At 35.7% G+C, this 25,863-nt stretch overlaps 1 protein-coding gene across 1 annotated transcript in view; it reads right to left on the bottom strand.

Moving 5' to 3' along the window:
- ADGRL3 (adhesion G protein-coupled receptor L3) overlaps positions 1 to 25,863 on the bottom strand; it is a 584,624-nt gene that overhangs the window by 110,673 nt on the left and 448,088 nt on the right. The window contains exons 14-15 of the mRNA XM_042782480.1: positions 11,755 to 11,964; positions 8,851 to 9,071 (exon numbers count right to left, since the gene is read on the bottom strand). Of these exons, the coding sequence (XP_042638414.1) occupies positions 8,851 to 9,071; positions 11,755 to 11,964 (431 nt within the window). The remainder of the gene's footprint in view (positions 1 to 8,850; positions 9,072 to 11,754; positions 11,965 to 25,863) is intronic.

Raw genomic sequence — 25,863 nt, 5'->3', positions numbered from 1 at the left:
TTGAACCGCCAGCCCTCTGGTTAGCAGGCAAGTGTCTTAGCCACTATGCTACCAGAGCTCCCATTTTACAGACTAGGGAAGTGAAACTCAAGGAAACTAAATGGCTTACAGTCACATGGCTAATAAGTAGTTGAGTCTGAATTTCCTCCCAGTCTACCTGACTCTAAAGTCCCTGGAGCTACTGTGTGTTGCTCAAATAATATAAAGATACACTTAGAAAATAAATAAAGCTGTAGTTTGGCTGACAATTATAAATTTTCAATGAGTAGGTGTGACATTTACATGTTGTATATCAAGCACAGTTTATGGAAATGTGCCTCAAGTAAAAATAACAAATCATACATATATATATTTATAGAGTGGTGTGCGATCAAAGGTAATCACTCTTTTACCTTTTTATTGTGATTCGAGTGACATTTTGCAAAGCAGGTTCATTTTACATTCAACGGTTCAAACACATTTTGTTTTGTGGCACTGGTTACATTCCCTGCAGTGTAACAGCTCTCCTCCTACTTCTCCCTGTGGTTACCTTTTCCCTGTGGCCCTCTTTGCCATGCATTCTTGCTTCCCTTCCTTTTTCCCTGTGCATATGCTGCCCTTCTGATCTTCCATTGTTGATTGTTCTGAGGAAATGTATCTCCCTGGTGAAGTTGTTTGGCTCCTAGCCATGTCTATTGTTTGGCTGAGAGTTAAACCACAGGAGTGAATGAACCCCGAAGGATAACTCAGGGCTATAGTCTTGGGAGTTCCATCAGTCTCTTTTCAGCAAGTAAACCTAGTCTTTTTCAGTTTTTTTCAAAAATTTGTATCACCTTTTTTTCTGCCATTCCATTCAGGATCTCCAAATTTGATCCTATAAATGCATTTTTTAATCAAATGGGAAATTTACTCTGGGTCTTTCCAAATATAAGGTCATATATTAGTAAGTTGATGAATATTGTAGTATTTTCTAGACAGCATAATTGTAATATAATTTATATACCATAAATTTAACCTAGTTTAAAATTCCATGTTTTTTTTTCATATTTAAGAGTTGTGGAAACATCACCATAATCTAATTTTAGAATATTTTCATCACACCTAAAAGAAATACTGTACCCACCCATCAGCAGTCACTAACTGTTCCAGCTCCCTCTGTTTCTCCCTCAACCTTTTCCTCAAGCATAGCCAACCTTTATGCTTTCTCTCTTTAGATATTTTTCTATTCTGTATATTTCATATAAATAAAATAATTTCACATACATGGGATCGGATCATGCAAAATGTACTCTTTTGTGACTGAATTCTTTCACTTAACATGTTTTTGAGGTGTATCTATGCTTAGCATGTATTGTTGTTGTTGTTGTTGTTATGTGCCGTGGAGTCGGCCCCGACTCATAGCGACCCCTCCTTGGGTTTCCGAGGCAGTATCACTACAGAAGTAGGATTGCCCAACCTTCCTTCCGAGGAGTGGCTGGTGGGTTTGAACCGTCAGCCGTCTGGTTAGCAGGCAATATCTTAGCCACTAGCATGTATTAGTACTTCATTAATTTTACTGCCAAATTATATTCCACTGTAAGATGTACCATTTTATTTCAATATCAAATGGTGTTTCACCACTATTCATAAGATTTTTCAGTGGCCAATATTTTCAGAACTGGATGGCCCTGTCCTTCCTCTTGGTGAAGAATACTGAAAATACCACGGACTGGCAGAAGAACAAAGAAATATGTCCCGGAAGAAGTGTAGCCAGAACGCTCCTTGGAAGTGAAAATGACCAGACTTCATGTTGTTCATGTTGTCAAAATGTATTACTCCCTGAAAAAGATATCCTACTTGGTAAAGTAGAGGGTCAAACAGGGGAAGAACCTCAACAAGATGGATTGACTCAGTGGCGACAATGATGGGTTTACGCATAGCAAGGATTGTGAGTATGGCACAGGACCAGGAGTATTCTGTTGTACATAAAAAACCATTTTATCTGTTCATCCATAGAGGGACATTTGGGTTGTTTCCACTTTGTGGCTACTATAAATAATGTTCTGGTAGTGCCTAAGGCATTTGACTGCTAACCAGAAGGCTGCCAGTTCAAATCCACCAGACACTCCTCAGAAGGAAGACTGGGCAATCTACCTCTGTAGAGATACCACCTCAGAAACTCAAAGATGGGTCGCTATGAGTCGAATCAACTCATGGCAGTGAGTTTTTAGTTGTTTTTATGAACATGTATGTACAAGTTTTTCTATGGATACCTGTTTTCATTTTTCTTGAGCAGATACCTAGGAGTGGAATTGCTGAGTCATATAACTCCCTGTTTAACATTTGAATATGCGACAAACTATTATCCAAAGTTGTTACACCAGCAGTATATGAGTGTGTCAATTTCGTCACATCATAACCAACACTTGTTATTGTTTTTCTTTTTGGTTTTAGGTATCCTAGTGGATGAGGTCAGGATATTTTATAAGGTGTACAAGGGGGCAATAATAGTTCAGTGGTAGAATTCTCTCTCATCCTCTATGTGGGGTGACCTGAGTTCAATTTCCAGTCAGTCCATCTCTCATGCAGCCACCACCTGTCTGTCTATGGAGGCTCGAGTGTTGCTGTGATGCTGAACAGGTTCCATCAGAGCTTCCAACCTAGGAAGAAAGGCAGACTAGATTCCCAGACTATGACAGACTAGGGTGCTGATCTATTTCTGAAAATCAGGTAATGAAAACCTTATGATCACATTGGTCTGATCTACAAGTGAACATTGGGATGGCATTGAACTGGACAGTATTCTGTTCCACTGTGCATGAGGTCAACATGAGTTGGGGCTTACTCAACAGCAGCTAATAACAACAACTAGATGTATACTGATAGCTGTTGAAGTTACCATACTTCTTTGGTTCCAGTAAAAAGTCAAATCCAACACTCAGCTTTAAGGTCAATATTTCATCACCTTTTGGAAATAACAAGAAAACAATCCCAATATTCTCTGATATGGTTCTGGTTTAGCTTATTCCTTACTATAAACAGTTATCCTCAAAAATAATTCTAATTTTATACCTAATCACAGGGTTCCTTGGTGATTAAAGAATGACACAAGTACTCAGCCTCACTCAAATCAAACTCACTGACATGAAGTCATGTCCAACACATAGCAACCTCTCCTTGGGTTTTGGAAGTGGTATCACTATGGAAGTAGATTGCCCAACCTTCCTTCCAAGGAGTGACTGGTGGGTTTGAACCACCAGCCTTCTGGTTAGTAGTCAAATGCCTTAGGCATTACACCACCATACTAAACTCTTGGCCTTTAGAAAAATAACATACAAACACACATATGCACTCCCCATACATACACTGAATGATTACTTTGATATGTCAATGAAAATTAATTCTTCGTTACCTGCACTATTTCTCATTAGCCAAGCTAAAGTGAATCACATCTAGTGATAATATATCTAGAAAGGTAGAGGCGTCATGTCAATATTACATTATAAATATGAACAGGAGCCCCTGGATGGTCCAGGCAGTTAACTGCTTGGCTACTAAGTGAAAGGTTGGCAGCTCTCGTCCACTCAGACATCTTGGAAGAAAAGATCATAGCCAGGGAAATCCCTGTGGAGAGAAGTTCTCTGAAACACATGAGGTCACCATGATTCAGAATTGACTCAACAGTAACACGTTATATGGAGGGCGATTAGATAATTACTCCAAATGGAGGGGTCACTATGAGTGGGATCTGACATGACAGCAGTGAGGTTTTTTTTTTTTTTTTTTTTTTTTTTTGGTATGAGTGGACTGAAGTGCTTAGAAATTGGGGCAGATGTGCTCAAAAAATCTATGCCTATAATTTTCTATATGCAGAAAAAGTTCAATGTTGCTTGGTTAGACTTTTTCTTAAATAATAGCATAATGTAATTTTTTTGCATTAATCACATTTTTACCCAAATAAATATGTTTGGTTAGATAATGAAAGAAAACTAAAGAAATGAGGGGAGTTAGTTAACAGAGGAGAAACTATTCCATTTAGAACTGCTCCTGGGCTGATAATCTGGGAAGCTAAATATAAGACTTAATCTATAACAATTATCAGATTATAAAATTTTACTTAGATTCTTCTTAAAAACTAGAGTTCTTTTAGTGCTCAAGGGTGTTCTGGGTGATTGTTAATGTTTATGAACTTACATGTTTCAGAAACCTCTTATCAATTTTCTAGTCCAGATTTTAATTCTTAGGCTAGTCTCTGGACATTACCTCTCCCCAGGGCTCCTTTCTCTGCAACCCATTTGCAATATTTTCTTCCAGTCTACCCAAAATGGTAACTACTGTTTTGTTTTTTTTTTCCTTCTTCTTCTTCCTATTATATACTTGTGGGAGCTCTGGTGGCGTAGTGCTAAGGCATTTTGACTTCTAACCAGAAGGCTGGTGGTTCAAGCCCACCAGCCACTCCTCAGGAGGAAGTTTGAGCAATCTACTTCCGTAGTGACACTGCCTTGGAAACTCAGGGAGGGGTCATGATTAGTGGGATCCAACTCAATGGCAGTGAGTTCATTATTATTATTGTTGTTGTTGTTGTTGTTATGTGCCATCGAGTCGGCCCCGACTCATTATTATTATTATATACTTGATATTGTAAGAAAAATACTATAAACTATAAAAGTAATTACTTTCTTTAAATGAAAATTAATTGTTCAAATAGTTGGCCTTTTTTGATAATCTTGAGGTAATGAAAGCTTAAATGAATTGAATTGTTCCAGGTCATAAAAACACAAGTATTTAACACTAAATTTCCAAATCAGTCTTGTCTGAATTATTGTCAAGTCAATGCCAGCCTTTGCTATAATTAAGCATCTGACTTTATCACATTGGAAGGCTTCAATGAATGCCTATATGAATAATAATATAATAAAGACCGAGGGAAGATACAAAACAGAGATAAAATGGAAAAAAAATGTCCATAACGGTGCAATTTAGATCTATGGTCCATTAGCAGAGGCTTATGTTTTAACAGAAGCATTGCATTGGAATCTTGAAATAATTTTTAAATGTCTGATTATTGTGATGAAATGTTAGTCTAAATACATTCTTGAGAATAATGTCAGTAAAGATAAAAATATTTTGTTAAACAAACTTAAAAAAAATAAGAAAATTCTCTTATAATCCAAAAAACCAAACCTACTGCCATTTTCTTATAGGCATTGTAAATTGATGGCAACTAAGAAACTCCTCAAAATCAAATTATGTATTCTTTGTGTGTTATGTGCTTTGTACATAACAATCAATTTGACAGTCCTAATAACATTTCACAGAAAAATATATCATAATCCATTAGCTAGATGATATATGATAATTACATTTATCTTTTTCAAGATAACATTTATTTAACCTGCAAAATAATTTTAAGTCAAAATTTATCTCCTAATGTTGATGACCCTCTAGTTTCCAGAAATATAAAGTTTTATTATTATTAAAGGCTTTAGAAATAAGCCTCTTTTTTCATAAAATAAAATATATTAAAATGCATTAAAAAGAGAGAAAAGGGAGAAATATATATTATTTAGATAATTGAACTATATATTTAGTTCTTTATTCTAGATGTACTCTAAATGGGTAAGACTGAGAAGTCGAAATTTAATAATCATGAGGTTCCAAAAATAAGTGAAATAGATTTCCAATTCATATAAATTCCCTGTGTTGAGCTTAATAAGAATTTACAGGAAATATTTTACAACACTTCTCTGAATTGTGATTAATCCTAGTTTATTTCAGACTGTAGATTATACATCTTTGTATAAAAATCAATGTAGCACATAAGAAGGTAACAGTAGCAAAACAACAACAACAGAAAACCAGCCTGAGATAGAGTTACATTGAAAAAAGAACCATGTGGTGAGCTGAGAGTGGGAGAAGTGATTTGAAATAAAATAAAAGCAGTAAAAACCAGTAACAGAAACTGGGACACAGAGATAGATTTGATAATGAGAAACAAGATATATAATTCTATATGCATAAATCCCACGAGTTCTATAAAAATTCATTTGATTATATTTTTCTTGGAGAAGATTTCTTGATTAAAGCCCTGGTGGAAATATAATCCATTCATTTCAGTTCCTCAAGTAAACACAAATGACTGAATAATGTTTCTCAATGGTTTACATAGCACACTGTACTAGTATTAGGTTAGAAGAAGTCTCAAAGAAAAGAAGTTAAACTTTTTTTTCCATGTATTCAGAAGGCCTCTCCGTGGAGAATTTATTTTAAAAATACAAACTAGACAGAAATGCTCTATGCTTGTCTGTAATAGAATTTTATTGTAAGCTTCCCCATTCTTTTCTCTCCTTTGTTTATGTCCTGTTTCTTTTTCTAAAATCTGTTTAGCTTCTGTTCATGATGGGAAAATGCATAATTGTAAAACTAAACTTTTTTTAAGGTTATTTTAAAGTTGTGCCTAGGAAATAAATTAACTTCAATTCTGATATGGTAATAATATTAGAAAATGAGAACTTCCAGTAATGGTGCAGGAAATGAAAGCAACAATGGCCGAAGTTTTAACAAAGTCACAAGAGACTGTATGTTATTGAGTCTAAGGAAGGATAGATTTCTATTACCTAGAAAATGACACTGGTCTCAAAATAAATGACTCAAACAGAAAGCAAACAACTTGAGTCAGTTTATTTACAGGAAAATTTGCAAATATCGAAAGAGAAAAAAAATATCCAATATAAGACAAAAACAAAAGCCAATCAGGAATTTCAAGAGAGCAAAACTAAGCTACTTAAGAACAATATTTGAAGTAGCATAAACTCATAAGTAATATCTTCACTAAATCATTCAACTTAATATCTTAAGTCAAAGGGTTAAATCCTATGACTTCCAGAAAGCTAATGGGTACTGAATTTCATTTTTAGATGATGAAAATGCTCCAGAATTAAATAGTGCTGATGGTTACACAACACTGTGAATTTACTAAAAAACAATGAAATGTACACTTTTAAAGAGTGAACGCTATTAATGTGAATTTTATCTATAAATCTGTTACTTTAAAAAAAAAATCTCATGGTCTAAGATAAGAATGTAAAATAATATAACTTGCCGAGGTACTCAAGGGAAAAGGGGGAAAAAAAAACTCAACAAAAAAATAGTCTTCCTTTAGTTGTGCTTTTGGGGTACTGTTGATACTATTTTAGCTATGCTCTCAATAATTCTGGAGCCTTAATCTAGTTGTTCCTTCCTTACGAATCCTTACCTCTGGGAGCAGGACACTTTATTGCCAGTATGTTCAAGCTGCTGATTGCTGGTGGAAAGTCATGAAATTTGGCTTATTAACTTCTGTAAAAATTGATGTTATCTAACCTCATCTGAGACTTCACTGCTGCTTAGAAATCTTTTTATCAATGTCTAATTGGCTCCTTAACACATTTTCCATAGTGCTCATTTCAAAGCTTTTTAAATCTCCTGTCCTCTCAAAGCGAACTTACCTATTCACTCAGCAAAAGTTAGCATCTCTGGAAAATTTCCTCTACTTCAAAATTTAGTTTATCTATTCTTTCCTTCATATTCAACTCAGAAGAGAGGAATCCTTTTACCACCTCAAGAAAATCCTACTAGAACTGAAACAAACTTGACTTGATTTATCACATCTCTGTCACCATCTAATTCTGAAATCATCAATAAGGTATTAATTTGTCTGATTTTTTTAAATATCCTTTTAGTAATCTCAATATCTTGGACTTGGTGAATTCAAAGTCTGCTTTCAGCACTAAATCAAGGTTTTTTCATCTATTCTGCAAATCTTATGTCTTTTTATTTCCCATAGGTCCTTCCCCTTTATTTAGCCTATATGATTTTGAACACAAATGAGAGATATAGTATTTCTTTCTGTATTATTTGTCCCTCATCAACTTGATTTTTCTCAGCTAGGCATGCTTAAGAATTTGTCTTCTTAAAACTTTCTTTCATTACCGTTGGTACATGAGTTAATGGGAGCTCTGGTGGCATAGTGCCTAAGGCGTTTGACTGGAAACCAGAAGGCTGGTGGTTCAAACCTACCAGCTACTCCTCAAAAGGAAGATTTTCACTAAATGTCTTCAAAGCACAGATAATAGTTGAACACTTTATGTTCATACTACTAACTTGAAACCTACCCATTTGCCTTCTGTTTCTAGAACTTTATCAAAATGTATTCAGTGGTTTTCCTATTTGAATTATCTTTGACATAAAACATCACTGGCCACACCCTCCTTCTTGCAACTTCTCACTCTTCTTAATGCTGAATATCCTGGTTCTCTTTCTAAGCTCTGCTCACCTCTTATTTTCCTTCTTTAGCCTGTCTCCTAACATGGATATCCATGAGAGATCTATCCTTGTCTTCTTTCTATTTTTTTTTTTTTCTTATGAAACATTCATTCATTCTCAAGGGCCAAATTGTTATATGCATGTGTATTATAAAAATATTTTTTCACTGAACTCCTTTCAAGTATGCTGGACAGCTCTATGTGTATATCTTACCGGTTTTTAAGGAGGTCATGTTGAAAATAAAATCCATCACTATACTTTCCCACCCCTTATATAGAAAAGAAGAAGAAGGAAAAAAAAAGTTCTCTTCCACCCCTTATATAGAAAAGAAGAAGAAGGAAAAAAAAAAAAAAAAAGCTGCCCCTATACTTCTATACCCATGTGATATAAATATCTTCATATCTGTATAGGAACCAAGAACCGACATGTCAGGAAAAAGAAAAGTCACCAATGCCAGGGGCTTCCCCAGTTCCTTCATTTATTACTGTAAGGTAACATAAAGATGTTAGTTCCCCCCAAAAAATCCAAAGCTTTTTTTTTTACACTGGATTAAAAAATGGAAAAAAGAAAATAAAGCAAGTAACTCACACTTTATCTGTTCCATAACTCCTGTAGTCTACAGCAGCTGACACTGCTACAATGAGCGCAGGCATCCCGTAGCCAACCAGATAGAAGTATTTCCTACGTGAATGTTCACTCTCAAAAACCTCCACCAGCATGATATACAGCTGCACTCCCTCCAGGAACATCCACGTGAAAGCAGCCAAGAAGAAGAAATGTAAGAGAGCAGCAAAAACTGCACAGGCAATCTAGAAAAAGCACCAAATGATTCATTGAATTAACTGCCCCAAATAAAATGCTTGTAAACTTAAATACTGATAAAGATTATAGTAATAAAATAGGTTTACTAAAGAATAATCTAGATAAAGTTCTTAAAATAGAGTCATTAAAAAACTGAATTGAATAAGGACTTTCAAAACTGTGCTTAACATTTTGTTATTTGTGGTTTATGGTTAACAGAATATCATTATTATAAGGAAAAATACAATATTTAGGAAAATATCCTGAGAGCCTAGAGATAATTATTACAGAGATTAAATATTTCTAATAGATGGCAGATGATTTTTTTTTTTCTTGGCTATTATTGTGTATGTTATTTCATTGTAAATGAAACAAAAACAAAAAACGAGAAATAAAAGCTCTTAAAATTAAACAGTTTAATAAATTAGTCTTTTATGATTAGGTTTTTAATTAAATAATGTTAATTACATTGTTTCTCCCTTGCTGTATTTTCAGAAAGTATTTATACTGACATTGAGAAATTCATATTGCACCAATGTAAAAACAGATATATGGTTAAAATATGTTTTTTTTTTTTTTTAATGGGTTCTTTCTTTTATTTTTTTGCTATTGTACTTAATATTACTCTAGAAAACTTTGGTCAAAAAAGGCAGCCAGTTCTTTATTTTTCTTTTTTTAAAATGTACTACAAGTTTCCTCTTAAAAACCAAATATCCAAACTCACTGCTCTAGAGTCGATTCAATGCATAATGATCCCTCCTTGAGTTTCCGAGGCAGTATCTCTACAGAAGTAGATTGCCAAATCTTCCTTCCGAGGAGTGACTGATGGGTTTGAACTGCCAGCCTTATGGTTAGCAATCAACTATCTTAGGTACTATGCCACCAGTCCATGTATTAATTCATTTCCTATTCTTATGTCAATTCCTGAAATTCTCCCTCCTTTAGAATTCTTCACTATTTACAGGAAGCAGGAACAAAATCTATATCTCCTACTAGAAAAGGTCAACAAACTATAGCAATTATCAGATTAGTATGGATTCATCAATCAATATGTTCCTTAAGAAATGAGCAAAGTGCCGGTCAATTTCATTGAGTTAGAGAAATGACAAAGGGAGAGAAGGAAATCAAAGTCTGAGGGGTTAGATAGAGCAGGGCCTAAACCTTTGTGGGATGAAGAAAGAGAACACTAAGTAGCCCTAAGAGTAAAACTAAGTTTGGCTGAGTTTTACTCTAAAGTTTTTCTTATCAATCGTTCTTTATGTTACTTGTCAGAAATCAGTTATTCAATGTTTGATGAACTTTATCATACCATATGTAACATAAGGAAACAAACAAAAAGAGTAAGTATTCTCAGTGAAAAGAAATCACACAGCATTTGATTTCAGGTTAACAAGAGAATAAAATTATATCTTTTTGGAAAATAACACAATCTTCCACTTCTTGCCTTTTAGAGTTAGAACTTTATTAATTTTTGTTATCAGAAGGCTTTACTTTTTTTGGAGAAAGAAATGTTTACTTTGATTGCTTATTCATATGTATGCATTTATTGGAAGAGCTGTCACATTTGCCTATGATAACCAATTAAAAACATAATCACCATAATTGCACCCTTTACAGCCATTAATCATGAATGTGTAATCACAAACCTGAATTCAACTGCATTTTTGTTGTAAAGTACTGTATACATATGGACACATAGCAGAGAACAACATTAAGTGAATGAATTATTTATTATGCCCACAAGTCTTCTAAAACATGAAAGTTCTTTTCATCTGGAGTTTTAACCACAAGAGCAAACTTGTACCACATGCATGAATCTTAAATAAATGTAAGGAAGGGGCTGACAAAAATCATAAGTGGGCATAAAATCTCTGTAATATATTAGATAGCCTTTTATTTACATTATTTGTTTAGTTTTTCCAAGAGCAGTTGTCTAGTGCTATTCCTTCTTTTTCTTCCCATTGTTTCCTTGCTTCCTTTCCTTTCCTTCTTTACTTCACATGACCAAACATAAGTAGTAGCAAAGTTGGCGCTTAGAGATATGAATAGATCTTAAGCAAGTATAAATTATCAAACAAAATTTAGGAAGGTCATAAATCCTAAGAATGAGCAGCAGTTTGTGCTATTTTCTGAAATATATCAACTACTAGAAAAAATATTACTTCATTCCCCAATTGCTTTGATTAAACTTTCCTCAATAGTTGGTCAGTGATTAAAAAAGAAAGGAAGGGATGGAAAAATGAAGACAAAGGTATTTCTTGAGAAAGAATGATAAATTTACAATAAAGAACTCCTGAAGAAATAAGTTGCTGTTGTTACATGCTGTTGAGTTGGCCCCTACTCATAGCGACCCCTCCTTGGGTTTCCAAGGCAGTATCACTACGGAAGTAGATTGCCCCATCTTTCTTCTGAGGAGTGGCTGGTGGGTTTGGACCTCCAGCCTTCTGGTTAGCAGTCAAGTACCAGGCACTACACTACCAGAGCTCCTGAAGAAATAGGTACCTTAGTCTATATTTTCATTCATTCATTCATTCATTCATTCATTTGTTTATTTATTTATGACAAGAGAACAAGGAAAGTAACAAACTGGACACTATCTGAAAACCAGTATCTATTGCAGGCAAGCAGAAGAGTATTCCAGTAAAGTTGGAAGTACAGAATCTTTTACTAATATCAATGTAAGTTTCTTACTGGTTGGTCAGTTCGGTTGATCCCTATCAGGAAAAGCAGCTCTGCTACAAAGAGGCTGATGCAAAGGTTCTTGTGGATGGTGTTACGGTCACTCTGGAGCCCGCGGAAAAAGCAAAACGTGAAGATGCATATCAGCAGACAAACAAGGGACAGCAAAATTCCAACCCATGTGATCACATCCAGAAGGAGGTCATGGACTGCGTCACCGTGCTGGAAACACAACAGAAAAGCCAAAAGTTGTCAGTTATGCAAAATAATGTAAAATGTAATACAGGAATCTAAATTCACAACATATGATTTTATTAATGAACTAAATCTCTTCCATTTTCATAATGAATAAAATATATTACAGATTATTTAAACCTAAATAGAGTCTTCTATTTCATAGACAATGCATTGTATCTTTTCTCTGGGGTGTAAATCATTTTGACATTCAGGGATTTCAACAGTGTTTGAACATTTCTTTGCATTTTCAAAATATAAAAAGTTGAAGCTGACTAATTTAATTCTGGGCAAAGATTTTAAACAAAAACTTCTTTTTCTTAAGAAAATTATCTTACCTTTTGGACTTATTTTTAGACAACTCCTGCTAGGGAATTCTATTGTGTTTCAAAAGTTAAGCTGCACATGTGGGAAATGGTGCCTTAACTGAGATGAGTTTGAATCGCCAGGGATTTTAATAAAAAAATAGAATTTTGCTGTCTTATAAACACTTTGGGAGCTCTGGTAGCATAGTGCCTAAGGCAATTGACTGCTAACCAGAAGGCTGGAGGTCCAAACCCCCCAGCCACTCCTCAAAAGGAAGATGGGGCAATCTACTTCCGTAGTGATACTGCCTTGGAAACCCAAGGAGGGGTCGCTATGAGTTGGGTCCAACTCCACGGCACATAACAACAACAACAACATAAATACTTTGTCAGAATTGCCAACTAAATAGTTTTATGAAGAACCCTAGTTAATTCCAGTTACCATTGACAAATGCATATAATTTATTTGGTGGAAAATCAAAAAGATTAGGGACATTAATTGGATTCATATTCCTACTGAATGGCTTAAGGAAATCATGAGTTTGATTCTTGAAGAGTTTTGCATGAGTAAAATGGTTACACACAGAAGGAAAATAAGTATCTGTAATTACATTACTAGATACCAGCATAAAACAGATAACATCTAAGGGGGAAAAAAAAAGAAAAAGAAAACTGCTCATGCAAACTTGCATAATGAAACTGTATATTTTCTTTTTTTGTGTGTGTGTGTGTCCATAAAACAATGTTCTGATCATAATAATTGTCAAGTTCCTTGGTGTGCTCACTATTTTATTTCTTCCTACTGACTAGGGTCTTTGTTTTAAAATTCAAAACTCTAATCACACCCAATTCTAGTTTTCCCTTACTCAAAACCAATTCCATGAAGCTTTAGAATTTATAATGGTCATATCACTGCCTGATAATATTAGATCAGAATTGAGGAATTGTTCATGACTGTCACTTACTCATTTCTTTCCAGGATTCCTGAAGGGCCCTAAATACAAGCCTAACTTCCTTCAGTTGTAGAATGGATAAATAAATCATGGTTAACTTAGACAATGATATTCTAAAGAAATGATATTCTAAAAAGTAGTGGAAAATCAATGTTCTAGAGTTACAGCTAACAACAGAGATACTTCTTAAAAATTTTAAGATATGATTTATGATAAAGCAAGTGGCAAAAGTATATGTATACAGTATGATATCACTTACTTAAAATTGTAACACATGCAAATCAAATATACTGATTTTTACGGATATATGCATAAGGAGTAAAACTATAAACATGTGTATGGGAAACTTCTGAATAATATCCAGGTGATGTTTCTAGTGGATACATTTTTCAATTCTGTAAACCAGACTCACTGATTTTTGATTTATGATATATGTTATTACATTCAGCTGTTGTCCCCTAGTAAATTACTTCATTAAAAGAAAAAAAAAAAAAAATACCCAGGTTTTCCACTTTCATCTGTTTTTATTCAAATCTCATACTTGCAAAAGTTTTTCTGAATGTGGAAATTCGGAGTGAGCCCTCATGCTGTAACCTGAATCACAGCATTTCTCATACTGTCAGATATGACTTCACAGTTGTTTTTTGATGAAAAACTCTACTAGGACACTGTCAATGAGACCATTTTGAAATATCCCTGCATAATTCTAGATACATTTCTCAGAAGGAACTTAAATCATGAAAGAAAACCACATGACATTTTGTTTTAACAGCTTTGTTCACCAAGGGACATTACTGAAGTAGTGTTGGATCTTTGATAGTTTAAATTATTTTATTATTTGAGAGTGGAGAGTGGTTAGTGCTACCTGTTCCCTGAACAGAGGGCTATTTGCTCTCTTCTTTGACTCAAAGGAGAGATGCTGTGATTGAGTGCCAAGCACCAATGTTCAGCACAGCAGCCTTCCATAATGGGGAAAATGGCACATATAATACATTCTCAAATGTATCCTAAAGACCTAAAACACTGGGAAATAAAATGAAACCAAAACCCACCTTTGTCTGAGTAGTTGTATTATTAGAAATGTATTTACTTTACCCGATGCCTTCACAGGCCCTTCAAAAACCCCATGCAGAGTTATTAAGAGAAGAATACTAGATATCAAAATGTCAGTAGAAAAAGTACATATCACTTCAGCACAGAACAAAAAATGCCTAGTGACTAATTCACCTTTCAGGTATGACAGTCTAACTTTAAAAACATTAACAGCAAACACTCACATGTATACTCTGCTAGGATATCAGCAGCCCTCAAATAAAACTGACCACTTGAATTTTATCAGGAAAACAAAAGAAAAAGACTGGTTGACATCAAATACTAATAAGAGATATGATTACAGTCTTTATAATAGTATGACAAAGTAGAACTTCTAGAAGACAATGCATAGAGGAAACACATTTACTGTGATGCTCAATTGAGTAAAATCCCTAGGTATAATTGCAAGAATGGATTAAGGATTCATTCCAAAGGTTATGTTTGTGAGCACTATAAAGTATATCACTGAAAGTATTGTTGTTGTTGTTGTTATGTGCCATCGAGTCGGCCCCGACTCATAGCGACCCCTCCTTGGGTTTTCGAGGCAGTATCACTACGGAAGTAGGATTGCCCAACCTTCCGTTCCCTGAAATTAGGGATCACGTCCTCTTATTAATATTGTATCACAGCACCAAGTACTGTGCTTGACATATTAAAAACTATTTAATATATATTTGCTTTTGAATGACTATATTCCTGTTCATTAGATCAAATGTCTTAAAGCTGACCCCTCTTCAGTTTGCATCTCTTTATTGCTCATGTTACTTCCACTTGGATGTTAAAAAAGGTAGGAAATAGTACATGCCTAAAACTAAGTCCCTGATCTTAAACTTCCTCTCCTTTCTCTGAAAACAAACAAACAAAAAAAAAAATCTGTAGCTTCTCTCTTTTTCCCATTTCTGTAACCAGCAACTCCGTTCTTTGAGGTATTCTGTTGTTGTTGTTTTATTTTTAATAGTTTCCTACTTCATCTACCTACTTTGATCTTCACATCCCTTTCAAGAGACATCCATTTTAAATATAAATCTGGTAACATTACTCCTATCTTCAAAACTTCCTGTGGATTCCTCTCAATAAGAGTAAAAACCAAAGCCTTTACAAAGGCCCATAAGTTATCATGCTTGGTTGTTGTTGTTATGTGCTGTCGAGTTGGACGCAACTCATAGCGACCTCTTCTTGGGTTTCCAAGGCAGTATCACTCGGGAAGTAGAATGCCCCATCTTTCTTCCGAGGAGTGGCTGGTGGGTTTGAACCGCTAGCCTTCTAGTTAGCAGTCAAGTGCTTTTTAGGCACTAGGCTACCAGAGCTCCTATCATGCTTGGTAGAGTCAGTAAAAAAGGGGAAGACCTTCAACGAGACGGACTGACACAGTGCCGGCAACAATGGCCTCAGTCATAGGAATGATTGTGAGGATGGCGCAGGACTGGGCAGTACATGATTTGCTTGTACATAGGGTTGCTGTGACTCTGAACTTACTCAAATAACAACAACAACATGAGGTCTTGTCAGATCTGCCCCTCTAACTTTATCTTCTGCTCATTTACTTCATTCCACCAGTTAACCTGCTGGGCTTTTTCATTTCGCCGCATATTCCAGCCTTAGGGTCTTTCCAGCCTTAGGATGTTCCTTTGCATGGGAATGCTTTTCTGAAAGATATCTGCATGGCTACTCACTAACCTCTTTCAGCTCTTCACTCAAATGGCACCTTTCCACAAAGAGTTTTTCTAAATTGCAAACAACTTTTCCCTATTCTGACTTTGTTTTTCTTTTCCAGCATTATTTTTCTCCTTAGCACTTACTTAAACTATCAATTTTATTTACTTTTCTTGTTTGTTGATTGGATCACTAATGGAAACTAAGGTACATGGAAATAAGCTGTTTCTGTCCCTTCTGATACCCCAGCTCCTATATCAATATCTACCACAGAGAAGATGCACAATTAATGTGTTGACTGAATAAATGAATCTGTCTAATAAATCTGTCCTGGAAGAAGTGGAGCCAGAATGCTCCTTGGCAGGGAAAATGGCTCGACTTTGCATCACCTACTTTGGTCGTGTTGTCAGAAGGGACCATTCTCTGGAGAAGGATATCATGCTTGGTAAAGGAGGGTCAACAAAAGAGGGGAAGGCCCTCAACACAGTGGCCACAGCAATGGGCTCCAGTATGGTAGGCATCACGAGGCTGCCACAGGACTGGGCAATGCTTTGCTCTGTTGTACTTAAGGTTACTATGAGTCTGAGATGACTTGACGGCACATAACAACGACAAACAACAACTTCTAACATACAACTATGTTTATAACTTTTAAATAATAAAGCAAGAAGGGATGTAATTATAACAAAAAGACAAATTTAGTACAAAAGAAAGATATAGATTTTTTATTTGTTTTTGAGAGTCTGTATCATAGATGAGTTCAATTTATTGCAAGACTGCTTGGAAAACTTATAAAAATAAGCAAAAGTTCAAGAATATTACCTCTATAAGAGGGGAGGGGAAAGTGTGTGAGAATATGTTAGAGCAAAATGACAAAATGATTCAGCAAATCATAGTTTCAGGAAATTCAATGATTCTTTCCTTGCTATAAAAAAATATATATATTAGAAACAATTACTGTTTTTAATGGTTTCTCTGAAGTTTCTATATTAATACTTTTACTGCTAAAAAATGTCAAATATTTTATAAAACCTACATAAGTTCTCTGATTTTCCCTTTTATTTTTACCTCATCGAATTTGCTTTGTCCTCTCACTCATGGATACCTCACCAAGTACTCGAATATCATAAAACAGTGAGTACCACATAAGGAGATTAAAAAAACAAATGGCTTAAACAATTATCTTGTGAAAGTCACTCAGTCACTATAATAATTTCAAATGTACTGATATGTATATTTAATGAAACTAGGTCCAAAGTTATGGAATCAAACAAAAATGAGTCAAGTATGACTCACAAAGACCTTATAGGACAAAGTAAAACTGTCCCTATAGATTTTCCACAGCTATAGATCTTTAGGGAGTAGAGTGCCTCATCTTTCTCCCATGCAGTAGCTAGGATGTTTGAACAATTGACCTTTTGATTAGTAGCAAAATGCCTTAACCATTGAGCCACCAGAGTGCCAGTTTATGAAATAATGAAATGTCTTCTGTTTCATGATTTAAAAATAATCCAGTCTGAGTATCCTAAGACCTTTTGTGGAAATCTTGCTACTTCTAACTTTATTTGGAAAAAACAAATAAGCAAACAAGATGGGGTAATAGATTTTAAAATGTTTTTCATTTTAACTTCTTAAGTGTTTCCAAGTGGGAGAAAAGTATAGGAATTAATTTTGAACTCTTCTGTATGATTTTTTTTTTTTTTAAGGATTTTTAGGAGCTGTATTTTCCTGACACAGAACAATCATTCTATGATAATTATTAATTGCAAACCAATAATTATTAATGACATTTTTTTCTTTCTGCATAATAATGTATTACAATAATGTTGAAATGAATTTGTTAATGTATAATAACATAAATTTTAAATTGCCTCTCCAACATATCTTGTTCTGAAGTATTTATAATGTTGTTAATAGGATTCCTTTTTTTTTTTTCCTCCACTGACAGATGAACTTTCACTTTGCTGCTACTATGAAGTTGTTTTTAGGAACCCATGAGTCAATTCTGACTAATAGTGATCCTAGGCACAAAAGAATGCAACACTGTCAGTCCTGTGCCATTCTCACAATCGTTGCTATGCTTGCAGCCATCGTTTCAGTCACTGTGTCAACCCATCTCACTGAGGGTCTTCCCCTCTTTCGCTGACCCTCCACTTTACCAATCATGATATGCTTCTCCAGGGAATGGTCCCTTCTGACAACAAGACCAAAGTAGGTGGGGCAAAGTCTGGTCATTCTCCCTTCTAAGGAACAATCTGGCTGTACTTCTTTCAGGATAGATTTGTTTATTCTTCTGGCAGTCATGATATTTTCAATATGCCTGGCCAACACCACAATTCAAAGCCATAAATTCTTCTTTGATATTACTCTTTCATTGTCCAGGTTTCACATGCATATGAGGTGATTGAAAAGACCATGGTTTGGGTTAGGTGCATCTTAGTCTTCAAAGTGACATCTTCACTTCTTAACCTTTAAAGAAGTCTTTTGCAGTAGATTTGCCCAGTGCAATGCATTGTTTGATTTTGTGACTGCTTCTTCTGTGGGTGTGGATTGTGGATCTTAGTAAAATGAAATGCCTGACAATTTAAATTATTTCTCCATTTATTGTGAGGTTGCTTATGGGTCCAGTTGTAATGATTTTCTTTTCTTTATGTTAAGGTGTGATCCATACTCAAGACTATAGTCTTTGATATTTATCAGCATGTGCCTCAAGTCTTCACTTTCTGCAAACAAGGTTGTGTCATGTGCATATCACAGGTTGTTTATGAGTCTTACTCCAATCCTGATTCCGCATTCTTCTGCATACAGTCCAGCTTCTTGGATTATTCTCTCAGCATACAAATTGTTGTTGTTGTTGTTGTTGTGTGCCGTCGAGTCGGCCCCGACTCATAGCGACCCCTCCTTGGGTTTCCGAGGCAGTATCACTACGGAAGTAGGATTGCCCAACCTTCCTTCCGAGGAGTAGCTGGTGGGTTTGAACCGCCAGCCTTCGGGTTAGCAGTCAAGTGCTTTAGCCACTATGCTACCAGAGCATACAAATTAAGTATGGCAAAAGCTTATATCCCTGATGTACAATGCTCATGGTTTAAAACCAGGCAGTATCACCTTGTTCTGTTTGAATGGTCTATGTACAAGCTCCTCAAGAGCACAGTTAAGTGTTCTGGAATTCCCATTCTTATCCATTGCTTGTTATTATCCACACAGTCAAATGACTTTGCATAGTCAATAAAACACAAGTAAACATTTTTCTGGTATTCTTTGCTTTCACCTAAGATTTATCTGACATTAGCAATGATATCCCTTGTTCCAGGTGCTCTTCTGAATCCAGCCTGAATTTCTTGCAGCTCCTTGTCAATATGCTGGTGCAATTGTATTTGCATTATCTTCAGTAAAATTTTATTTGTATGTGACATTATAGATATTGTATGATAATTTCCACATTCTGTTGGATCACCTTTCTTTGGAATGGGCACAACTATGAATCTCTTACAGTTGGTTGGACAAATTTATTCACATAAATGAGTAAGCATCTCTAGAGCTATATCTGTTTATAGAAACATCTCAATGGATATTTCTTCAATTCCTGAAGCTTTGTTTTTTGCCAATTCCTTCAGTGCAACTTGGACTTCTTCCTTAAGTACCATTAGTTCTTGACCATATGATACCTCCTGAAATGCCTAAATGTCGATCAACTCTTCTTAGTATGGTGACTCTCTGTATTCTTTCTATCTTCTTTTGATGTCCCCTGTATTATTCAGTATTTTGTGTGTAGAATTCTTCTATATTGTAACTCAAGGCTTGAATGTTTTCTTCAGTTCTTTCAGCTTGAAAAATGCTGACAATGTCTTCCCTTTTAGTTTTCTAACTCCAGGACTTTGCTCATTTTATTATAATCATTATCTCTCTAGCAGCTTCTGAAATATGCTCAGCTCTTTTATTTAATCATTTTCTCCATTTGCGTTAGTTATTCTGCAATTTAAAGCAAGTTTCAGAATCCTTTCTGAAGTGCATTTTGGTCTTTTCTTCCTTTCCTGTCTTTTTAATCACCTTTAACTTTCTTCACGTATGATGTTCTTGATGTCATCCCACAACTTGTCTGGTCTTTGGACAATGATGTTTGCTGTGCCAAATTTATTCTTCAGATGGTCTCTAAAATCAGGTGGGATGTAAATAAGGTCATATTTTGGATCTTGTGGGCTTGTTTTAATTTTCTTCAGCTTGAACTTGGACTTACCTATGAGTAAATGATGGTCTGTTCCACCGTCACCTCCTGGACTTGCTTTAACTGATGGTATTGATCTTCTCCATTACCTCTTTCCACAGATGTAGTTGATTTAATTACTGTGTGTTCCATCTGGAGAGGTCCATGTGTTGTTGTTGTTGTTATGTGCCATTGAGTCATCTCCACTTCATATTGACCTTATGTACAAAAGAACAAGACACTGCCAGCCTCACAATTCTTACTATACCTGAACCCAGCACTGCAATCACTGTGTCAACCCATTTCATTGAGGGTCTTTCCCTCTTTTGTTGACCCTCCCCTTTACCAAGCATGACACCTTTCTCCAGAGAATGTTCCCTTCTAACAACATGGTCAAATTAGGTGAGACAAAGTCTGGCCATCCTTGCTTCCAAGGAGCATTCTGGCTGCACTTCCTCCAGGACGGATTTATCAGTTCTTTTAGCATTCCATGGAACTTTTGGCATTCACCAATACCACAATTCAAAAGCATCAACACTTCTTTGGTCTTTCTTATTCATTGTCCACCTCTCTCATGCATATAAGGTGATTGAAAATACCATGGCATGGGTTAGGTGCATCCTATTCTTCAAGGAAATATCTTTTCTTTTCAGCACTTGAAAGAGGTCTTTTGCAGCTGATTTGCCCAATGTAATATATCTTTTGATGTCCTGACTGCTACTTCCATTGGTGTTGTTTGTAAAAGCAAGCAATATGAAGTTCTGACAACTTCAATTTTTTTCTCCATTTATCATTATGCCCCCTTATGGGTCCAGTTGGGAGGATTTTTGTTTATATTGAGGTGCAATCCATACTGCAGACTGTAGTTTTCAATCTTCATCAGTAAGTGCTTCATGTCATCCTCACTTTCAGCAAGCAAAGTTGTGTTATCTGTGTATCTCAGGTTGTTAGTGAGTCTTCCTCGAATTCTGATGCCATGTTCTTCTTCATATAGTCCAGCTTCTCAGATTATTTGCTCAGCATAAAGATTGAGTAAGTATGGTGAAAGGATACAACCCTTACACAATTCCTTCCTGATTTTAAACTATGCAGTATCCCCTTGTTCTGTTCAAAGAACAGACTCCTGGTCTATGTACAGGTTCCTCATGAGTACAATTAAGTGTTCTGGAATTCTCTTTCTTCTCAATGTGATCCACAATTTTTTATGATCCACATAATCAAGTGCCTTTGCATAGTCAATAAAACACAAGTAAACATCTTTCTGGTATTCTTAACTTTGAGGCAAGATCCAACTGACATCAGCTATGATATACCTTATTCGACACCATTTCTGAATCCAGCTTGCATTTCTAGAAGTTCTCTGTGAATATATTGCTGCAACCATTTTTGAATTATCTTCAGTAAGATTTTACTTGTGTGTGATACCAATGATATTGTTCAATAATTTCCACATTCTGTGGGATCACCTTTCTTTGGAAGCGGTACAAATATGGTTCTCTTCCAGTCTCTTGGCCAGGTATCTGTCTTCTAAATCTCTTGGCATAGACAAAAGAGTGCCTCCAGCATAGCATCTATTTATTGAAGTATTGCAATCGGTATTCCTTCAATTCCAAGAACCTTGTTTTTCACCTATTCCTTCAGTGTAGCTTTCACTTCTTCCTTCAATACCATTGGTTCTTGATCATATACAACCTCCTGAAATGGAAGATCAACTACTAATTCTTTTTGGTATAGTGACTCTGTGTATTTTATTCATCTTCTTTTGATGTTTCCTTCATCATTCAACATATTGTCCATGGAATCTTTCAATACTGCAATTCGAGTCTTAAATGCTTTCCTCAGTTCTTTGAGCTTGAGAAATGCTGAGCACGTTCTTCCGTTTTGCTTTTCTAACTCCAGGTCTTTGCACATTTCATTATAATAATTGACTTTGTCTTCTCAAGTTGCTCTTTGATGTCTATTCAGCTCTTTTATCCTGTTGATTCTTCCATTTGCTTTCGCTACTCTCTACTCAAGGGCAAGTTTCAGAGTCGCTTCTGACATTCATTTTTGTCTTTTCTTCCTTTATCTTTTAGTGACCTCTTGCTTTCTTCATGGATGATGTTCTTGATGTTATCCCACAATTCCTCCAGTTTTCAGTCATTGCTGTTCAGTGCATCATATCTATTCTTTAAATGGTCTCTAAATTCAGGAGCGATATTATCAAGGTCATATTGGCTCTTGTGAACTTGTTTTAATTGTCTTCAACTTGAGCTTGAACTTGCATATGAGCAGTTGATTGTTCGACAAACAGCTCCTGGCCTTGTTTTGGCTGAAGAGGAACTTTTCCATCACCTTTTGCCACAGATGCAGTCAATGTGATTCCTGTGTATTCTATCCTGTGAAGTCCATGTGTATAGCCATCGTTTATGTTGTTGAAAAAGGTATTTGCAATGAATAAGTTATTGGTCTCGCAAAATTCTATCATGCAATCTCCAGCATGATTGCAATCACAAAGGCTATATTTTCCAACTACTGGTGATTCTTCTTTGTTTCCAGCATTTACATTCCAATCATCACTGATAATTAGCACATCTTGATTGCATATACCGTCAATTCCAGACTGCAAAAGTTGGTAAAATTCTTCAATTTTCTCATGTTTGGCTTTGGTGGTTGGTGCATAAATTTGAATAATAGTAGTATTAACTGGTTTTCCTTGTAGGTGTATGGACATTACCCTATCACTGCCAGCATTGCACCTCAGGATAGATCCTGAAACATTCTTTGTGATGATAAATGCCACACCATTCTTCTGCAATTTGTCAATCCTGGCATACTAGCTTACATGATCCCCTGATTCAAAATGGCAAAAACCAGTCCATTTCACATCACTAATGCCTACGACAGAGATCTTTATGTGTTCCATTTCATTTTTGACAACTTCCAATTTTCCTAGATTCATACTTTGTACATTCCATGTTCCAATTATTAATAGGTGTTTGCAGCTGTTTCTTCTCATCTTGAGATGTGGCTCATCAGCAAATGGGAGTCCAGAAAGTTTTACTCTATCCACATCATTAAGGTCAGCTCTACTCTGAGGAGACAGCTCTTTTCTAGTTGTATTTTGATTGCCTTCTGATCTGAGGGGCTCATTTTCCAAAACTATATTGCAAAATGCTTTAGATCTATTCATAAAGTTTTCCAGTAATATATCAGACAGTGTTTCACTGCTATTTATATTCATATTCAAGTTTTCCACCGGCCAATTCTTTGAGAAGTGGATGGCCTTTGCCTTCTTCCAAGTTTGTCTTAGTCTGGAAGCTCCACTAAAACCTGTCCACCATGGGTAACCCTGCTGGCATTTGAAACACCATTGGCATAGCCTCCAGCCTCACAGCAACACTCAAGCCACCACAATAGAAACTGACAGACAAGTTTGTCTCCCTTAGTTGTTCCAAACTGCTCTGCTCACTTCCTGGTCTCTCCTGTCCTGATAACTTGCCCGGCCTGCCCCCAAGGTGCAAAAACTTGTCTTCTGCTGCTTCTGGAGTGGGCTTACTATGGCCTACCCCTGGAGCAACTCCCCATACACAAATACCACCTTCCACTGGTCCACGTGTATAGTTGCCATTTACATTGTGGAAAAAAGGTATTTGAATGAATAAGTCATTGCCCACTGGTCTTGCAAAACTCGATCATACAATCTCCAGCATAATTTTTGTCATCCAGTCCATATTTTCCAACTACTCATGCTTCTTTTTTGTTTCTAACTTTCACATTCCAATCACCAATATATCTGGATTGCATATTTTGTCAATTTTATACTGTGGGAATTGGTAAAAATCTTCACTTTCTTCATCTTTGGCTTTAGTGATTGGTGTGAAAGTTGAATTATAGTAGTAATTGGTCTTCCCTGTAGGTTCATGGATTTTATCCTATCCGTGACAGAATTTTACTTCAGGATATATCTTGAAATGCTCATTTTGATGATAAAGTGAAGCCATTCCTCTTTAATTTCTCATTCGTAGTTTATTAGACTATATGATTGTCAGATTCAAAATGGGCAATACCAGTCTATTTCGGCTCACTGATGCGTAGCATATCTGTCTTTATTCATCCCATTTTATTTTTGATAATTTACAATTTTCCTAGACTCATACTTCATACATTCCATTTCCTAATTATTAATGAATGTTTGTAGCTGTTTCTTCCCAATTTGAGTCATGCTCCATCTACGAATAAAGGTCCCAAAAGCATTACTCCATTCACATCATTAAGGTCAACTCCCTTTGAGGAAGTAGCTCTTCCCTAGTTGTAGTATGAGTGCTTTCCAACATGACAGGCTCATCTTCTGACACTATTTCAGACAATGTTTCACTGCTGTTCACAACGTTTTCCCACAACATATCAGACAGCGTTTCACTGCTTTTCATAAGAATTTCTATGTCCATTTTTTTTCCAAAATGTATGGCCCTGTCCTTCTTCCCAGTCTGTCTTAATCTGCAAGCTCCACTGAAACCTGTCCACCGTGCTGACCCTGCTGGTACTTGAAATACTGGTTACATAGCTTCCAGCTCACAGCAACACACAAGCCGCCACAGTATGACAAACTGACAGATGAGTGCTCTGCTACCATATCAGATAAATAAAATGCAATGGTTTGAATCATGATTTTCACTTAAGCCAGTAGGATAGATGCCATGTGAACTCTGTGAAATACCTTGCTTGCATTTCTCTGACTCTTGTAGTCAGATCATCAGACAAAACAGCCAGCCCAAAATTTCTTGGGAAAGAAAAGATCTCAGTGGTCTGAGAAAATTAAGATTTCCTTTGCCAAATAGGATGAAGGTAAGAGTTGATTAACACAGCAAGGACATTATGTCTGTATATTTTTCTTTTTTTTAAGTAGTAAAAAATCCCAAACAATCCACCAATAATTTTCAAATTGTATCAAATTGAAAAAACAATCTAAATATTGTCAGGCTTTCATGGCTAAGTGAGAAACACTGGAATGTAGGAAAACAAAACAAGATTCACATTCAACTGCCCTTTTATTCAGGACTTATTCATCACCCCTTTGCTATTTAGTCACTTCTAATTCATAGTGACCCTATAGATAAAGGGTAGAAGTGCCACATCTTTCTACCATGGAACAGTTGGTGGGTTTGAACTGGTGACCTTTTGGTGAGCAGCCAAGCAGTTCACCAGCATATTACCCCTGGTGGCACAGTAGTTAAAACATTTGGCTGCTCACCAAAAGGTCAGTGGTTTGAACCCACCAGGCTCTCTGCAAGAGAATCATGAAGCAGTTTGTTTCTCTAAAGATTTACAGCACTGGAAACCCTATGAGGCAGTTATACTCTCTCTTATGTTTGGGAACTGACTTGGTAGCAATGGGTTTGGTTTTTCAGTTTTACTCATCAAAATTTTAAGATTCAGAAGTGTGACATAGCATACTTAAAGTTATTACATATTTTCTTCCTTTGGATTTAAAAAAATATTTAAATCTCAATACATTTGATGAACCAGATCCATACGTACCATAATGAAAGAAACAGAAAAGGAAATAGAAAATGTGGAAACCAAGTACCTTACAGTAGCTGAAAGTCAAATTCAGATACAGGTATAAAAACAAGTAGATTAAAATTTATTAGCCAAAAAGCTATTGATGATCAAATGAAAAATCTAAAGAAAATTAAATAAT

Source organism: Orycteropus afer, unplaced genomic scaffold (assembly GCF_000298275.1).
Source record: "Orycteropus afer afer isolate SDZICR_OR568_19922 unplaced genomic scaffold, OryAfe1.0 scaffold00335, whole genome shotgun sequence".
NCBI classification, from domain to species: Eukaryota; Metazoa; Chordata; class Mammalia; order Tubulidentata; family Orycteropodidae; genus Orycteropus; species Orycteropus afer.
This window is presented reverse-complemented; position numbering and strand designations above follow the sequence as displayed.